Raw genomic sequence first — 19,478 nt, forward strand, 5'->3', positions numbered from 1 at the left:
TTTTATAAGACTGTCATAATTATTAATCTTTTTTTTTTTTTAAACAGACTAATAGGGATGCCAAAGGAAAAATATGATCCACCAGATCCTCGCAGAATTTATACCATCATGTCAGCAGAGGAGGTAGCCAATGGGAAAAAATCTCACTGGGCAGAATTAGAGATCTCGGGTGAGTAGAGTCTGAAGCATTTAATCCAGGATTTGGGTGATTATAATAGCAATAATGAACAAGATTTGAGTATTGCTGTATTTGTTTCTTTGTTGTACATTTTTAGTTAGGTGGGCTAATGGAAAAATGCAAGACACTGAGATACTAATGTGTATCTTTTTTATGTGATTACATGTCTTTGTTCTCACTCTTTTGAGATTAATTAGCTTGAGTCAAGTTTGCATCTGGAATTGAGGACTTTGGGAGTTTAGCTTCTAAATAAAACCGGGTTCTTGATTTAATAGATTTTGTTTCGGCTATTACAGAGTAATTATTTTTCAAACTGAAATCTTTGCCATTCTCCTATCACCCACTGTTGGCAGAGTAGGAAACCCAGAAGCTATTAGTTCTAACAAAATCTGTATTACGAATCCTTTATACATGTTTAGAATTTGTTAAAATAGAATGATTCCCCAAAACTCATAACCCCAGCCTAATCATAAGAACAACATCAGACAAATCCAGATGGAAGAATATTCTACAAAATGCCTCGCCAGTAATACTCAAAGTTGTCAAAGTCATGATAAAAACAAAGAAAGACTGAAAAACTGTCGTAGACTAGAAGACACTAAGGAGGCAAGATGAAAATGTATCCTGGATTAGATACTGAAACAGAAAAAATGTAAAAATGGGTGAAATTCACATAAAGTCTGGAGTTTAATTAAAAGTAATGTACCAATATTGGTTTCTTAGTTTCGACAAATGTACTATGGTGATGTAAGATGTTAATGTTGGTAGCTGAATGAGGAATTATAGGAACTCTCTGTATTATATGTTGATAACTTTTCTGTGAATCTGAAACTATTACAAAATTAATAGTTTATTAAAAACAGTATAAGCACTGTTTTTCTCTTGTGAATTGGCACAATATAGAATATACATAGAATGTAGTTTTTCCCTAGTAGCCTTTTATTTGGAAGCATTAAACTGGTATTATAATATCAATAGCAAGGCTTACCTGTAAATTTAGCTAAAAGGTAACTGGTGGATAGGTGACTAATAATCAAAAGGATAAATATGAATAAATACTTTTAGGTTAAACCAGGATTTCTCAACCTCAATACTAGTGACACTTTAGACTGTATAACTCTTTGTGGTAGGGGGGCTGCCATGTGCCTTGTAGGATGTTTAGCAGTATCCCTGTTCTCCACCCACTAGATGCCACTTGTTGTTTGCTTAGTTGCTATTGAGTTGGCTCTGACTCGTGATGACCTTATGTATAATAGAACAGCATGTTTCCTGGTCCTGCACAATTTTCATGATATTTGGTATATTTGAGTCCATTGTTGGCAGTTGTTGTGTCAATCCGTCTCATTGAAGGTTTCCTTTATTTTCATTGGCCCTCTACTTTGCCAAATGTGATGTCCTTTTCCAGTGATTGGAGGTGCCAGTAGTTGCTATTTGTGACAACCAGAAATGTCTTTAATCGGTTGCCAATTTGATTCTGACTCATGGCAACCCATGTGTTTGAGAGCAGAACTACACTCCATAGGGATTTAATGGCTGTGACCTTTTGGAAGCAGATCGCTAGCCCTTTCTTCCAAGGCACCTTTGGATAGGTTAGTAGCCGAGCACTTAACTGTTGTACTGTCAGGGACTCTCTTGCAAAATGCCGCTTGGGAAACAAACTCACCCCAGATTGTGGCTAAACCGTGGGTAAAGCTGAAATAAGTTTGTCTTTTACCAGCGTTTTATTCCTGTGAAAAATTTATTTCCTATAAAATACAAAATCCCAGTTGGCACCTTAAATCTGATTTTAGGCAGCAGGAGGGAACCTGTGGTAGAAAGAGCCCCAGAGAGATCTGCATTTGAATGTACTCCTTAATAGCTATATGAAAACTAAGTTTTTCCCTCTGAAACTTTGTGCCCACTCTACCTTCTGCTGTTCCTCATTATCAGACTCTACCCTAGGAAAGTGATATATAATTAAAATGCCACTTTACCTTTGTAAGGAGCTCTGGTGGCACAGTGGTTAAAAGCTCGCCTGCTAACTGAAAGGTCGGCAGTCTGAATCCACCAGTTGCTCCTTGGAAACCCTATGAGGAGTTCCACTCTGTCCTATAGGGTCACTATGAGTCAGAAGTGATTTGACGGCAACGGTTTACCTTTGTATAGTTTACAAAATATCTTTATATATTTTGTATAATTAACCCTTATTGTAAGGTAAGGTGAAGAAAAAAAAATTTTTTTTTTAAAGATAATATCTGATTTTTTAGAAACTGAGGCTCAGTAATTTGTCTAGGTTTGTATAGCTTGTAAATGATAAAAATCGGAACCCTGAACCAGGTCTCCTGACCTTTTCTGGTACATGTTTTGATGTAGCCATCAGATACACCTTGAATGATGACACTTAATCTGTGACTGTTTCCTTCAGTATTTTGTGCTTGATGCAAAACCTTAAACCAGTGTTGTTAACCTGTAGTTGTAACATCAGAAACCTGGAGGAGATGTCTGCTTTGGGGGTAAAATGGTTTTCCTGGTGGCTAATCTGAGGTTGTATCTAAGTCATAGTAATTCCTCTTTTCTGTTCAATGTTTGTGGATTAATCCAGGCCCTGGAAATGGATAAGCTTTGCACTGTTAAATTTCATGGAGTATGTGAGATGTACTTTTGTTAAAACTATAACTTAAAAAAAAAAAAAATTAGGGCTGTGCTACCACAAAAGTTCATTCAACGCCATGCTTTGTCTTTGAGGCGATATGATCACCATGACTCCAAGGGTCTCCTCATTATGCTAAATCTTGTTTAATACATGAAAGGTCCATGAGAGAGTGGTTCTTAGGAGAAGAAACCAAAAACCAAACCCTTTGCTATCGAGTTGATTCTGACTCATAGCAACCCTGTAGGACAGAGTGGAACTCCTCATAGTGTTTCCGAGGAGCCCTGGTGGATTTGAACTGCTGACCTTTTGGTTAGCAGCCAATTTCTTAATCACTGCGCCACCAGGGGTCCTCTCAGGAGAAAGTGATGTGGAATTGAAGGAGGGCCAGTTGTGTTTAGAAGCAATCAATGACATTAAATACAAAATTAAAATGCCCAGAAGACAATATCATATATTTGCAGCCTTTTCTACTACTTTTTAGTCCTTGCTGTTTTGCAGTCTTCATCTTGGATCTTGAGTTTTATGCCACAATATTTTGCCTTTTAGGTAGAGTGCGGAGCTTAAGTACATCACTTTGGTCATTGACACACTTGACAGCACTGCACCTAAATGACAATTACCTTAGTCGCATTCCACCTGATATTGCCAAGCTTCATAATCTGGTTTACCTGGATCTGTCATCCAATAAACTCAGAAGTTTACCAGCAGAACTAGGAAACATGGTGTCTCTCAGGTGAGGAAATATTATAGATATGACTTTCTGTATTATAATCTAAATTTACTAAATAAGTAAATTATGGGATATTACTCATCTTACAGTTGGATTTCTGTGTGTGTGAAGATCAAACGATGTAGCATAACTGTCTTAGCGCACAGTGCTTGAGTTGACCTCCAGTGAACGGTTCTTTTTTTTTTTTTTTCCTGTAAGTTTGGAGTTCCTGGCTAAAAATGTGCTTGTATTATCAACATGTTCCAACAAACTTGAGGCAACGTGGGGTTAAAAATGTAAGCCCCAGTTTAAGCTCAAGTATCTGATAAGGCAAGTAGGAAATAATTAGGAAAATATGATTTGCTTATAAGTAAAATTTTTAGGAACGTATCTTTTTTACATAGGACAAGGTATATACTTTATTTCACATTACAACTCCATAAGGAATCCTTAAAACCTGAAAATAAAGATTCATTCCTAATCCTTCAGTATCCTTTAAGAATTTCTTCATGGGAGAAATTTTTGCAGGAATCTCGAGACCTTGTATAAATTTTCCCAATAAAAAACAATAATTGCCTTACTGCTTTGTTCATCTGCTGAGTAGGAATTTTAAAAAATTGTTCTCACATGTTTAAACATTTATATTGATTTAGAATCTTGCTCATCACCATCCCTTTAACTGTGTGTTTTATTCGTTTTTCACCTTTTTTTTTCTTTTAAGCTTTCTGGTTATCCAATAATGAGGGTTCTGTTTATTTTTTCTATATAGATTGCCCAAATATTCACAATCATAAACTTAGATTTTATCTGTGTTAGCCTGTGCATCCTTTTCATGTTTATGGCCCATGTCAGTGATCGTCCATCATAGTATCTTGACAGGATTATAGTTGTAATCAGTTATGAAAAATGATGCTGGTGATTTACTACTAATTGTAGTTAAATCCTGAAGTCTGTTTAAAAAAATTACTTTTTTTCCTATGGAAATTCAGGCTCAAAAAAAAGGATACCTATAAAATGGCGTCACTCTGATTTGCGTTTGATAGGCATTTTGGGAAAGAGGGGGTAGACCTAGCCTGAGAATGATACACAGCTCCTAAACCTGTAACGTTAATTTATGTTAGAGAATGAGTAAATCATAGGAACACTGTTAATAATTGTGGCAGTTACACATTTTGTAGTATTTGAATATTGTATAAGACTTTTAGATAAATATACAGAAATATGGCTTGACTGTAAACATCTCTCATGGTATTTTGGAAGGAAGGTTAAGAAGAACCACAATTATAGGTATTCATTAAATCTGGTATATTAAACTAAAATAAGTTTGTCCTTTTTTAAAACAGGGAATTGCTTTTAAATAACAATCTGTTACGGGTTTTGCCTTATGAACTTGGTCGGCTCTTCCAGCTACAAACTCTAGGTTTGAAAGGTAAGTGATTAAAAAAACAGGTAGTGTTAATTACTAAGTATTGAGGTGTTCTGAGGGAAAACATTATAATATAATACTAAAAATTAACTGTAATAATTATAAATACAACATGTTCATGCAAAATGCATGACCCTCTCATTATCTCATCTCAGTTTGGGATAAAAGCCAACTCAATTTACATAAATATTGAAATTAATATTTTCTTTAATGTGGCATAGCATAGGAAGAAGCGTTTATTTTTGAATTCAGAGGACTAAATGCAGGTGTTGGTTAAAAGTTTTATTTAGTGCTTCTGAAGAATAAACATCAAAGCCTTGGAAAATACATACTTTCACATATTTTATTTTCCTTCTTAAAAGACTGTTTGAGTCTCCATGAAAATGCTGTATTTACATTTGCTTATATTATATAGGAAGCTGTGGTGGCATAGTACTTAAGCGCTACAGCTACTAACCAGAAGGTAGGCAGTTTGAATCCACCAGATATTCCTTGGAAACTCTATGGGGCAGTTCTACTCTGTCCTATAGGGTCGCTATGAGTCAGAATCTGCTTGAAGGCAACAGGTTTTTTTTGTTTTTTTTTTTAATATTATATGATGCGACAATAAGTAAGAAGCATGAATAAGAATAGGAAGAATGCTGATTTTATTGGTAGACATGACAGAAATGGTATTAGACTTCGTTATATAGTCAACCTTTTGTAAATTGGATGATTATATGAACGGTCTAAATCTTATGTTTTTAGTTTCTCTATAGATTTTATTGATACTTTTAGCATGTACAATAAAGGGGAATACTTCTATCTAAAATATTTTCCCAAGGATTAACCCAAGGTATTTGAAATTTAACTGTTGTGACATTTCTTATTTTCTATTTTCTGTTCTTATAAGTATAGTTGAAACAGCCATCCAGCTAGGACAAGCCTTTTTCTCTATTAAAAAATTATGGGATGCATAACACTCTTTATAATTTTAGGTTGATTCCTGAAGTATGAAATTTACATTTTCTTTCATGAAGTATGAAATTTAAACTTTCTTTTGTAATGATTATTATAAATTTATATACAAATTGTAGCTTTGTTTCTACTAAGAATAACCCTTGTTTCTTTTTACATTAATCAGAGCAGGTGTGTCCCTCCTGTATATTGATAGACCACATCAAAGACAAATGAATAATTTACTGCTGAACCTAGTGGACTACTGACTTACCCTTTGTACTAGGCAACATTCCTGAAAAAGCAAATATTACATTTCTTACTGTTTCATAACTTTATTTCATGTTATGTCCCATAGAGACATGTTCTCAGAAAGTTTAGACGAGGTATCAATTAAATGAATCATTCTAAAAATATTTTGTCTCCTTACTTCTTTGTTCTGTTTTACTAGATAAAATGTTAAAGTCTTTTAAACTACTGATTTTCACTGGCCTTTGATTCTAGTGGCCTTTTGTCCACTGATTCACATTTGTTAAAATCTCTTCTTAGAACTCTAGCCTATCAAGGCAGGCACCAGCTCAGCTTCACTAGGTATAACTTAGCTTTGTTCATGCCTGTGGATAAGTTCCTTTTATTAAACTGAAATTTATGCTATGGTAAATATCTGTATGTGGCCTTTTTCTTTTATGAGGATCTGCCAAGTTTTCTGGCAGTGCCACGTTCTGTTAAAGTAATCCAATACAAATGAGCAAAGGACTTTCAGAAATGAAAGAAAACCAGACCCTTTCCTGCCTTTTTTCAAAAGTTTAAGATAGTAAGAACAGGAATGGCTTTACGGGAACGCACTGAAAGAGTAAAATGTCCCTGATGAATAATCCCTGGGTGGCACAAACAGTTAAGTGCTCGACTACTAGCCAAAAGGTTGATGGTTTGAACCCATCCAGAGGTGTCTCAGAAGACAAGCCTGGTGATCTGCTTCTGAAACGTCATAGCCTTGAAAACCCTGTATTCTACTCTGCACACACTGGGATCATCATGAGTTAGAATTGATCTGATGTCAACTAACAGTAACAACAATGAATGTAGCTTTGTGTTCTTAGGACAGTAAAACTTGAACTAATCTTTATATCAGTCTTAATGGCTGCATGGTGGTATTTTGTGTCAAAAAAAAATTGAGCATTTAAAATAGGACTGTTGTTGTTGTTGTTAGGTGCCATCGAGTTGGTTCCGACTCATAACAACCCTACGCACAATAGAACGAGACACTGCCCGGTCCTGCGCCATCCTTACAATCGTTGTTATGCTTGAGCTCATTGTTGCAGCCACTGTGTTAATCCACCTCGTTGAGGGTCTTCCTCTTTTCCGCTGACCCTGTACTCTGCAAGAATGATGGCCTTCTCCAGGGACTGATCCCTCCTGACAACATGTCCAAAGTATGTAAGACACAGTCTCGCCATCCTTGCCTCTAAGGAGCATTCTGGCCACACTTCTTCCAAGACAGATTTGTTTGTTCTTTTAGCAGTCCATGGTGTATTCAATATTCTTCGCCAACACCACGATTCAAAGGCATCAACTCTTCTTCGGTCTTCCTTATTCATTGTCCAGCTTTCACATGCATATGTGATTGAAAATACCATGGCTTGGGTCAGGCGCACCTTAGTCTTCAGGGTGACATCTTTGCTGTTCAACACATTAAAGATTTTGCAGCAGATTTACCCAGTGCAATGCGTCTTTTGATTTCTTGACTGCTGCTTCCATGGCTGTTGATTTTGAATCCAAGAAAAATGAAATCCTTGACAACTTCAATCTTTTCTCCGTTTATCATGATGTTGCTTATTGGTCCAGTTGTAAGGATTTTTGTTTTCTTTATGTTGAGGTGCAATCCATACTGAAGGCTGTGGTCTTTGATCTTCATTAGTAAGTACTTCAAGTCCTCTTCACTTTTAGCAAGCAAGGTTGTGTCATCTGCATAATGCAGGTTGTTAATGAGTCTTCCTCCAATCCTCATGCCCTGTTCTTCTTCATATAGTCCAGCTTCTCGTATTATTTGTTCAGCATACAGATTGAATAGGTATGGTGAAAGAATACAACCCTGACACACACCTTTCCTGACTTTAAACCAATCAGTATCCCCTTGTTCTGTCTGAACAACTGCCTCTTGATCTATGTACAGGTTCCTCATGAGCACAATTAAGTGTTCTGGAATTCCCATTCTTCACAATGTTATCCATAGTTTGTTATGATCCACACAGTCGAATGCCTTTGCATAGTCAGTAAAACACAGTTAAACATCCCTCTGGTATTCTCTGCTTTCAGCCAGGATCCATCTGACATCAGCAATGATATGCCTGGTTTCACGTCCTCTTCTGAAACCGACCTGAATATCTGGCAGTTCCCTGTCGATATACTGCTGCAGTCATTTTTGAATGATCTTCAGCAAAATTTTGCTTGTATGTAATATTAATGATATTCTATAATTTCCACATTGGGTTGGATCACCTTTCTTGGGAATAGGCATAAATATGAATACCTTCCAGTCAGTTGGCCAGGAAGCTGTCTTCCATATTTCTTGGCATAGATGAGTGAGCACCTCCAGTGCTGCATCTGTTTGTTGAAACATCTGAATTGATACTCCATCAATTCCTGGAGCCTTGTTTTTCACCAGTGCCTTCAGAGCAGCTCGGACTTCTTCCTTCAGTACCATCGGTTCCTGATCACATGCCGCCTCTTGAAATGGTTGACTATTGACTAATTCTTTTTGGTATAATGTCTGTGTGTATTCCTTCCATCTTCTTTTGATGCTTCCTGCGTCGTTTCACATTTTCCCCATGGACTCCTTCACTATTGCAACTCGAGGCTTGAAGTTTTTCTTCAGTTCTTCCAGCTTGAGAAACGCTGAGCATGTTCTTCCCTTTTGGTTTTCCATCTCCAGCTCTTTGCACATGTCATTACAATACTTTACTTTGTCTTCTCGAGAGGCCCTTTGAAATCTGTTCAGTTCTTTTACTTCCTCAATTCTTCCTTTTGTTTTAGCTGCTTGACGCTCAAGACCAAGTTTCAGAGTCTCCTCTGACATCCATCTTGGTCTTTTCTTTCTTTCCTGTCTTTTCAGTGACCTCTTGGTTTCTTAATACATGATGTCCTTGATGTCATTCCACAACTCATCTGGTCTTCGGTCACTAGTGTTCAATGCATCAAAACTGTTCTTGAGATGGTCTCTAAATTCAGGTGGGATATACTCAAGGTCATATTTTGGCTCTCGTGGACATGCTCTGATTTTCTTCAGTTTCATCTTGAACTTGCATATGAGCAATTGATGGTCTGTTCCACAGTCGGCCCCTGGCCTTGTTCTGACTGATAATATTGAGCTTTTCCCCTGTCTCTTTCCACAGATATAGTCAATTTGATATCTGTGTGTTCCATCTGGCGAGGTCCACGTGTATAGTCGCTGTTTATGTTGGTGGAAGAAGGTATTTGCAATGAAGAAGTTGTTAGTCTTGCAAAATTCTATCATTCGATCTCCGGCATTGTTTCTAGGAAGAAGGACCTGGCAGTCTACTTCTGAAAAGCATTAGCCAGTGAAAATAGGACTGTGATATTTTAAAAAGAAACAATGAGAATGGACTACCTATGAGATTTCATTTTGTCTTTCAAAATTTTAATAATTGGACCATCCTGACCCAACAAAATAATCTTTAGAAATTCTACTGTGAGATTTGAGAAGAGTGTGTGGAAAGTAGAATATTTGAGTTAGGATAAGAAGAGCTTTTAAAAAAGTATTACAAAAAACTCCATTGCCATCGAGTCAATTCTGACTCATAGTGACCCTGTATGGCAGAGTAGAACTGCCTCATAGGGTTTCCAAGGCTGTAATCTTTACAGATGCAGACCGTCACATCTTTCTCTCGTGGAGTGACTTGGGTTCCAACCATTGATGTTTTAGTTAGCTACTGAGCTTAACCACTGTACCACCAGGGTTACTTAAAAACTATAGACATAGCAAATCCAGAAAGTTGGAAGTGTTCTCTTAAATCAGTTAACAGAAAAATGTATCAGTTCTATGGAAGAAAAGGCGTAAGTAAAAGGAATTCTCATGTAGTTATTTAAAATTTATGTACTAAAGTGTAAAGCAATACTTTCTTTCACATATGGATCAAAGAGTGTGTTAGGCACTAAACATTGATGCCTTAGATCATAAAAAATTTAGGACTTCAGTAATTGTGAAAAATTCTAGCTTTCTTCCAAGATTTACTTACCTCCCTCAAAATAAAATGAACCATGTAGTAGAAGACTTTTACTATGTACATATTTTTATTCATGAAATATAACATAAAAGAGTAACACATTTTAAAGAAAACAATAGCCCACCAGCCACTCCTTGGAAACCCTATGGGGCAGTTCTCTGTCGTATAGGGTCACTATGAGTTGGAATTGACTTGTTGGCAAGGTTTTTTTTTTAAAATAGATACATTACACAAAGTTCTCAGTACCTTTTTAAATGTACTTGAGAAACGTAATTGTCATTCATATAGGAGACAGAGTACTTGTTCCTGTGTTATGTAATGAGCTTCTGGAAATCAATGAGAAAAAGAATAATCTGGTAAAAGCACATTAAATGTTCATATAAGAGGATATACAAATGATTCTAAAATAATAGAATGTACATCAAACTTATATATAGTAGTAGTAATGCAAATTGAAACTGTACTCAATTATGATTTTCACTGATCAGATTGGGAGAATTCCAAACATTTGATAAAATATACTATTGGTGGGACTATAGGGAAATAGGCATAATAATACCTTGTCAGTATAGATCCCTTGTATCTTTTAAATTTTCCGTGTGCTTCTTCATGATTACATCTTCCTCTTTTCTTACAGAGATTACTCTGTTCTGAGTTTTGTGTTAGTTTCTCCTTTGCTTTTTTCCCCCAATCTTTCAGCAGATATTTAAGAGCATTAATTCTGTGCCAGATGCTGGGGTTTTAGCCTCAAAGTGACATTTTTGCTTTTCAACACTTGAAAGAGGTGCGCCTGACCCAAACCATGGTGCTTTCAGTTGCCTCATGTGCATGCAAAAGCTGGACAATGAATAAAGAAGACTGAAGAAGAATTGACGCCTTTGAATTGTGGTGTTGGCAAAGAATATTGAATATACCGTGGACTGCCAGAAGAACGAACAAATCTGTCTTGGAAGAAGTACAGCCAGAAAGCTCCTTAGAAGCAAGGATGGCGAGACTTCTTCTTATGTACTTTGGACATTTTATCAGGAGGACCAGTCCCTGGAGAACGTCATCATGTTTGGTAAAGTAGAAGGTTAGCGAAAAAGAGGAAGAACCTCATTGAGATGGATTGACACAGTGGCTTCAGCAGTGGTCTTAAACAAAAGGCAGTATTTTGTTCTGTTGTACATGGGGTTGCTATGAGTCGGAACCAACTCAAATGGCACCTAACGACAGCAATAACAGTTCTCATATTTAGGTTGTTGATTCATTTTAAATAGTTTTTTTATATGGTGTGAAGTATGGATCCAGCTCCAGTCTTTTGGGTGTGGGAATCCACCATTTATTGAAGAGACTCTTCTTTCCCTATTGAATCTACTTAGCACCCATGTTGAAAATCAATTGACTGTTGATGTGTGAGTTTATTTCTGGACTCTCAATTCTGTTCCATTTGTCTATATACCTGTTATTATACCAGTACCAGTCTTTTTTGAATAGTACAGCTTTATAGTTTGTTTTGAAATCAGGAAGTACGAGTCTTGCTACTTTGTTTTTCCTTTCCAAGATCGCTTTGGCTATTTGTGGCTGTTCTATATAAATTTGATTATTGACTTTTCTGCAAAAAATGCTATTGGAATGTTCATGGTGTCATATTTGTTTTTATGTTTATTGTCTTCCTTCTGTATTCTATTTTGTCTGAATTTATTTTATTTTTTCTTTTTAATTATTTAGTTTTGTTGTTGAGCATATACATAGCAAAACATATACAAGCTCAACAATTTCTGTGTACTATTCAATGACACTGATTATATTCTTTGGGTTGTGCCACCATCCTTACCCTCCTTTTCCAAGTTGTTCCTCCCCAACTAACAGAAACTTACTGCCCCCTAATTTCTTAGCTAATATTTCAAGTTGCTGTTGTTAGTTTTATTTCATTTAGATAGATCTTAAAAGAGCACACTGCTCAAGGCAGACATTTTTACTAGTTAAGCTAAACTATCATTTGGTTTTGAGAAGACTTAAGGGGATATTTGTGGTTCAAGGTTTAATATTAACTCAGGGCAATAGTTTCAGGAATTTATGTAGTTTCCATGGCTCCAGAAAGTGTGGATCTATGAGAATTTGAAATTCTGCTCTCCATTGTCCCCTTTTTGATCAGGATTCTTCTATGGAATCTTTGATCAAAATCTTCAGTAATGGTAGTGGGGCACCATCCAGTTCTTCTGTCTCATGGCATAGAAGGCAGTTGTTGATTGGGGCAGTTAGCCACATGATCCATTTCCTCCTCCTTTTATTCCTGACTCTCCTCTTCCCCCTGTTGTTCCAGTTCTTCCTCCTATTCCTGATGCTTCTTTTTCCTCTGTTGTTTCAGGCGAATAGAGACCAATTGTTGTGCCTTGGATGGTCCCTTGCAAGCTTTTAATACCCCAGGCACTATGCAATGAACTAGGAGGTAGAACAGAAGCAATAAACATGTTATTAGGCCAATTAATAACTATGATGTCCCCTGAAACCATGACCCTAAACCTCTAAACCAAGGAACAAAATCCCATGAGGTATTTGGATATACATAAGCTACTCTTTATTTATTTATTTATTTATGCTATTGTCAACTACAACTTTTGCCAATTCAAATATTACAGGTATACAACTTATTGGCAGCAATTACATTGATCAACTGTGCAACCCTACCCTTAATCAGTGCAATTTTTCCATCACCATAAACCCAAACTCAGTACTTCATGATTAATAACCCTCCCTTTCTCCTCCCTCATACCCCTGGTAACTGCTAATCAACTGTGATCTCTATACATTTGTCTGTTCTTGTCTTTTTATATAAGTGAGGTGATAAAATATTTGTCCTTTTGTGATTGATTTATTTCACTCAGCATAGTGTCTTCCAGCTTCATCCATATTGTAGCATGTATTAAGACTTCGTTTCTCTTATTGGCTGAGTGGTATTCCATTGTATGTGGTATGTACCACTTTTTTTTTTTAATCTATTCATCTGCAGATGGGCATTTAGGTTGTTGTCCACCTTTTGCCTATTGTGAACAGTGATGCAGCGAACATTGGTGTAAAAGTATCTGAGTCTCTGCTTCTAAAGTGTTGGATATATACCTAGGAGAGGAGTTGCTGGGTCGTATGGTAGTTCTATTTTTAGTATTTTGAGGAACCACTATGCTGTTTTCCACAATGGCTGTACAATTTTTGCATTCCCACCAGCAAGGGATAAAGGTTTTGTGATTTTTATTTGCATCCCTCTGATGGCGAATGACGTTGATCATCTTTTCATGTGTTTTGTGACCATTTGAAAGTCCTCTTTGGTGAAATATCTCTTCAGGTTCTTTGCCCATTTTATGATTAGGTTGTCTTTTTGTTGCTAAGTTGTAAAAGTTTTAAATATGTTTTGGTTATTAGATTCTTATTGGATATATGTTTCCTGAAGATACTTTCCTAGTTGGTAGCTTGACTTTTCACTTTTTTTGGTATTTTGATCAGCAAAAGTTTTTAATTTTTATGAGGTCCCACTTATTTTTCTTTTGCTGTCTGTGCTTTTATTATTATTTAAAAGGTAGGCCTGCATCACCCCTGCATTTTCTTCTAATAATTGTCTGATTTTAGTTTTCACATTTAGGCCTTTAATCCATTTTGAATTTGTTGAATTTATTGAAGATACTCTTCTTTCCCCATTGTATGGACTTCACACTCTTGTCAAAAACCAGTACATCATAGGTGAATGGTTTTATTTCTGGACTCTCAGTTCTATTCCATTTGTCTGTTGTTATGCAAGTACCAGGCTGTTTTGATTACTGTAGCTGTATACTGTGTTAAAATCAGGAAGTATAAGCCCTTCTACTTTGTTCTTCTCTTTTAACATTACTTTAACTATTTGGGGCCTCTTTCCAGTCCATATAAAGTTGAGGATTAATTTTTCCATTTCTGTAAAGAAGGCTATTGGAATTTTGATTGGGATCCCCTTGACTCTGTACATAACTTTGGGTAGTACTGACATTTTAACAATCCATGAATAATAAGGAACACCTTTCCATTTACTTAAGTCTTCTTTAATCTCTTTTAGCAGTGTTTTATAATTTTCATTGTGTAAGTTTTTCCCATCTCTGGTTAAATTTATTCCTCGGTATTTTATTCTCTTAGGTGCTTTTGTAAGTGGAATCATTTCTATTATTTTGTTTTAGATTTCTCATTGCTAGTGTATTTTTGTGCATTGACCTTGTACCCTGTAAGTTTGCTATTTTATTTTTTCTCTGTTTTTAAGTTGAGCACATGGCTTATTCATGTTTAGATTTTACTTATTTTCAAATATAAAAAAGGCTGTAGAAATATATCAAATATAAAAAAAGGCTATAAATTTACCTCTAAGTATTGTTTGTGTTTCATCTCCCAAGTTTTGTTACAACATCTATTGTAATTATTGTACTTTTAACTGCAATAGCGATATTGATATTTTTGTACTTGTAACTGCCATACTACCTTTTGATTCCACTCTTTGTGGCCATAGGCAGTGCTTTTGTCCATACCAACTTGGTCTCTTGGCATAGCTTTGCTAGGTGTCTCATTAGAGTCTGGTTAGCCTGCTCTACATTACTGCTGAACTGGGGTCTCCAGGCTGTGTGTAAGTTCCAGTTAATGTCCAGGGCAGTTGCCACTGATTGTTTCTCATTGTATAGGCTTTCTTTCTATTGGTTTGGAAGTATACACTTTTATTTCTTGATTCTTAGTGGTTACTCTTGAAATTGTACCTTGAATATATTAATACTGCCCTCATGGATTACATGAGTAAATGTGCAAAGACCTGGAGTTAGAAAACCAGAATGGAAGAACACGCTTGGAATTTAATTTCTCAAGCTGAAAGAACTGAAGAAGAAATTCGAGCCTCGATTGGAATATTGATTCTACAGGGAAAATATTGAACGACACAGAAAGCATCAAAAGAAGATGGAAGGAATACACAGAGTCACTGTACCAAAAAGAATTGCCTGACATTTCAACCATTTCAGAAGGTAGCATATGATCAAGAACTGATGGTAGTGAAGGAAGAAGTCCAAGGCGGGCTAAAGGGAATGGTGAAAAACAAGGCTTCAGGAATTGGTGGAATACCAATTGAGATGTTTCAACAAATGTGGACACAGTGCTGGAGGCGCTTACACATTGATGCCAAGAAATTTGGATGACTGCTTCCTGGCCAGCTGACTGGAAGAGATCCATATTTGTGCCCATTCCAAAGAAAGGTGATCCGATAGAATGTGGAAATTATTGAACAGCATCATTAATAACACATACAAGTAAAATTTTGCTGAAGATCATTCAAAAGCAATTGCAGCAGTACATCAACAGGGAACTGCCAGAAGTTCAAGCTGGATTCAAAAAGACGACATGGAATGAGGGATATCATTGCTGATGTCAGATCTATCTTGGCTGAAAGCAGAGAACACCAGAAAGATGTTTACCGGTGTTTTATTGACTATGCAAAGGCATTCAACTATGTGGATCATAACATTATCAAAAACATTGTGAAGAATGATAATTCCTAGATCACTTAATTGTGCTTATGTAGAACGTGTACATAGACCAAGAGGCAGTCATTGGAACACAACAGGGAGATACTGTGTGGTTTAAAGTTAGGAAAGGTATGTGTCAGGGTTGTATTGTTTCACCATGCTTATTCAGTCTGTATGCCGAGCAGATAATCTGAGGAGCTGAACTATGTGTAGAAGAACGCGGCATCAAGATTAAAGGAAGACTCATTAACAACTTGCGTTATGCAGATGACACAACCTTGTTTGCTAAAAGTGAAGAGGACTTGAAACACTTACTAATGAAGATCAAAGACCATAGCCTTCAGTATGGATTACACCTCAACATAAAGAAAACAAAAATCCTCACAACTGGACCAGTAAGCAACATCATGATAAACGGAGAACATGTTGAAGTTGTAAATGATTTCATTTTACTTGGATCTACAGTCAATGCCCATGGAAGCAACAGTCAAGAAATCAAAGGATACATGGCATTGGTAAAATCTGCAAAAGACCTCTTTATTAAAAAAGTAAAGATGTCACTTTGAGGAGTAAGCTGCGCCCGACCCAAGCCATGGTATTTTCAGTTGTCTCACATGCATGCAAAAGGTGGACAATGAATAAGGAAGACTGAAGAACAATTGAAGTCTTTGAATTTTGGTGTTGCTGAAGAATATTGAATATACCTTAAACTACCAGAAGAATGAACAACTATGGAGAAAGTACAGCCTGAATGCTCCTTAACAGCAAGAATGCCGAGACTTCGTCTCACGTACTTTGGTCATATTATTAGGAGGAACAAGTCTCTGGAGAAGAATCTCATTCTAGGTAAAGTAGTGGATGAGCAAAGAAGAAGACCCTTAATGAGGTGGATTGACACAGTGGCTGCAACAATACACTCAAACATAGCAACGATTGTGAAGATAGTGCAGAACTGGTCAGTATTTAGGTCTGTTGTGCATAAGCTTGCTATGAGTCAGAACTAACTAGATGGCACCTAACACCAACACAGTAAATTTTATTTTAGCAACTTTTTAATTGAAGTATCATTTACATGTAGTGAAGTTTACTTCTTTGATGTACAGTTCAGTGAATGTTTACAGATATATGAAGTCATGTACCATCACTGCAATCAAGAAGTTGAACAGTTTTATTGCCTCCCAAAATTCCTTTGTGCCCATTGAATTCAACACCTCCTTCTACTCTCAGCCCTTGACAACTACCTTTCCAAAATGCCCTATACAGAAACATAGTATGTAGCCTTTTGAGTTTGGATTCTTTTATTCAACAGTGCATTGGAGATTCATTCATATTTTGTGTATCGATTTCTTTTACTAAGGTATCCCATTGTATGAATATGCCAGAGATTTTCATCCATTCACAAGCTGAAGGACGTTTGGGCTGCTTCTAGTTATGGACAATTAGGAATAAAGGCACTATATATATTTGTTTTCAAATTTCTTGGTGAAAGAAGCTTTTATTTCCCTTTGTTAAACACCCAAGGAGCCATGGTGGCACAGTGGTTAAGTGGCTGCTAACTGATAGGTTGGTTGTTCGAATCGACTAGTCGCTATGCAGGAGAAAGATGAGGCAGTCTGCTTCCGTAAGGATCACAACCTTGGAAACCCTATGAGGCAGTTCTACTCTGTCCTGTGGGGTCACTATGAGTCTGAATTTACTGAGCAGCAGTCAGTTTGGTTAACAGGTTGCTATACCTAGGGGCAAATTGCTGAGTTGTATGGTAGGTGTATGTTAAACTTTTTAAGAATCTGCCAAACTGTTTCCCAAAGTGGGTATATCATTTTGCATTCTCACCAAAAGGTAAGGAAATTGCTATACATTTTTGCCAGTACTTGGTATCATTAATATGTATGTATTCATTTTTTTGTCATTCTGATGGGCTGTAGTAATATCTCATTGTAGTTTCAGTTTTCATTTCTCTAATGACTAATGGTACTGTGTATCTTTTTCATGTGCATATTTGCCATGTACATACTATATTCCTTGGTGAAATGTGTATTCAGATCTTTGCCTGGTTTTATTATTTTTTTTTTCTCGTTATTGAGTTTTGAGAGTTTGTTATATATTCTTTGTACATCTCCTGTTTTAGATATGTGTTTTGCAAATGTTTTCTCCAGCCTGTGACTTGTATTTTTATTTTCTTAACAGTGTCTTTCAAGGAGTTTTTTGTTTTGATAAGGTCCATTTTATCAGTTGTTTTCTTCTATGAATCATATCTTTGGTGTTGCATTTAAGAAGTGTTTGACTTCTTGAATATTTTGTTCCAGAAGTTTTAAAGTTTTCTGTTTTACATTTAAGTCTATGGTTCATTTTGAATTAATTTTTGTATATGGTGCGAATTTCCTTCTTTTGCTTATGTGCATCAAACATTTCAGCACTGTTGTTAAAACAACTATACTTTTTACATTGAATTGTCCTTGGAACTTTGCTAAAAATCAATTGATCATATATATTTGGGTCTGTTGCCAAACGCTATTCTCTTCCATTGACCAATGCCAATACCAAAGTATTTGATTACGGTAGCTTTTTGGTAAGCCTTGATATTGGGTAGTGTGTGTCTTCCAACTGTGTTCTTATTTTTCAAAATTGTTTTGACACTTCTAGATGCTTTGCATTTCCGTTTAAGTTTTAGAGTCAGGTTGTGATTTGTGCAGAATATCTTGCTGGGATATTTTTTTGGAGTGTGTTGAATTTGTAAATCAGTTTTGGGAGAATTGACATTTAAATTCCCTTGTGACTTCCTCTTTGATTGATGGATTATTTAGGAGTATTATGTTTGATTTCAAAAGATTTAGACATTTTTCCAGATACCTGTCTGTTATTGATTTCTAGTTTTAATCTGTTGTGGTCAGACGGTATGCTTCGTATGATTTCAATAAGTTACTGCTGTTCTGGCAAACAATACGGTCTACATTACTGAGTGTTCCATGTGCACTTGATAAGGATGTATATTCTTCTGATTTGATTGAAGTATTATAAAATACTAGTTTAGCTAAATAGGTTGACAGTGTTGTTCTGGTCTTCTTTATCCTTACTGATTTTCTGTAGTACTCTGTCAATGACTGAGAGGAGTATTGAAGTCTGCAATAAAATCTTGCACTGTTTGAAGCTATTATTCCTCTGTATTTTATTTTTTTTAATATTCCAACATCCATTGTTGATTTTATAAGTTATCATTTTCATTTGTATTCTTTTGAAGTGATCGGTTCTTTCTCCCAATCTGGTTTTAAAGTCTTCTATTTGTCTTTGATATTCTCTAGATTATACGGCACTGTGTTTTAATAAAATGAAATTCTTCAGTAAATTTTGTATATCGTCTTAGTTACCTAGTGCTGCTATAACAGAAATACCACAAGTGGGTTGCTTTAACAAACGAATTTATTTTCTCACAGTTTAGGAGGCTAGAAGTCCAAATTTAGTGTGGCAGCTCTTGGGAAGGCTTTCTCTATCAGCTCTAGAGGAAGGTCCTTGTGTCTTTGAGCTTCTGCTCCTGGGCAGCCTTCATGTGGCCTGGCATCTCTTTCCCCCCATCTCTGCTTGCTTGCTTGCGTTTAATCTCTTTTATGTCTCAAAAGAAATTGACTCAAGATACACCCTACACTAATGCTGTCTAATTAACATAAAAAAAGACAACCCATTCCCAGACGGGATTATATCCACAGGCATAAACCAAAACCAAACCAAACCCATTGCTGTCAAGTCAGTTCTGACTCATAGTGACCCTACAGGACAGAGTAGAACTGCCGCATAAAGTTGTCAAGGAGCACCTGGTGGATTCGAACTGCCAACGTTTTGGTTAGCAGCCTTAGCTCC

The 19,478-nt window shown here is 36.3% G+C and overlaps 1 protein-coding gene across 4 annotated transcripts in view; it reads left to right on the top strand.

The window, feature by feature from the left end:
* CNOT6L (CCR4-NOT transcription complex subunit 6 like) overlaps positions 1-19,478 on the top strand; it is a 132,240-nt gene that overhangs the window by 60,257 nt on the left and 52,505 nt on the right. For 3 of the 4 annotated variants that reach the window (XM_010594117.3, XM_023553333.2, XM_023553335.2), the window contains exons 2-4: positions 48-169; positions 3,357-3,543; positions 4,863-4,948. In XM_010594117.3, the coding sequence (XP_010592419.1) occupies positions 58-169; positions 3,357-3,543; positions 4,863-4,948 (385 nt within the window). In that variant the 5' untranslated portion in view covers positions 48-57. Of the gene's footprint in view, positions 1-47; positions 170-3,356; positions 3,544-4,862; positions 4,949-19,478 lie in introns of those variants that run through there. The other variant, XM_023553336.2, reaches the window with a different exon arrangement.

The sequence above is a fragment of the Loxodonta africana genome, chromosome 5 (assembly GCF_030014295.1).
Source record: "Loxodonta africana isolate mLoxAfr1 chromosome 5, mLoxAfr1.hap2, whole genome shotgun sequence".
Lineage (NCBI taxonomy): Eukaryota > Metazoa > Chordata > Mammalia > Proboscidea > Elephantidae > Loxodonta > Loxodonta africana.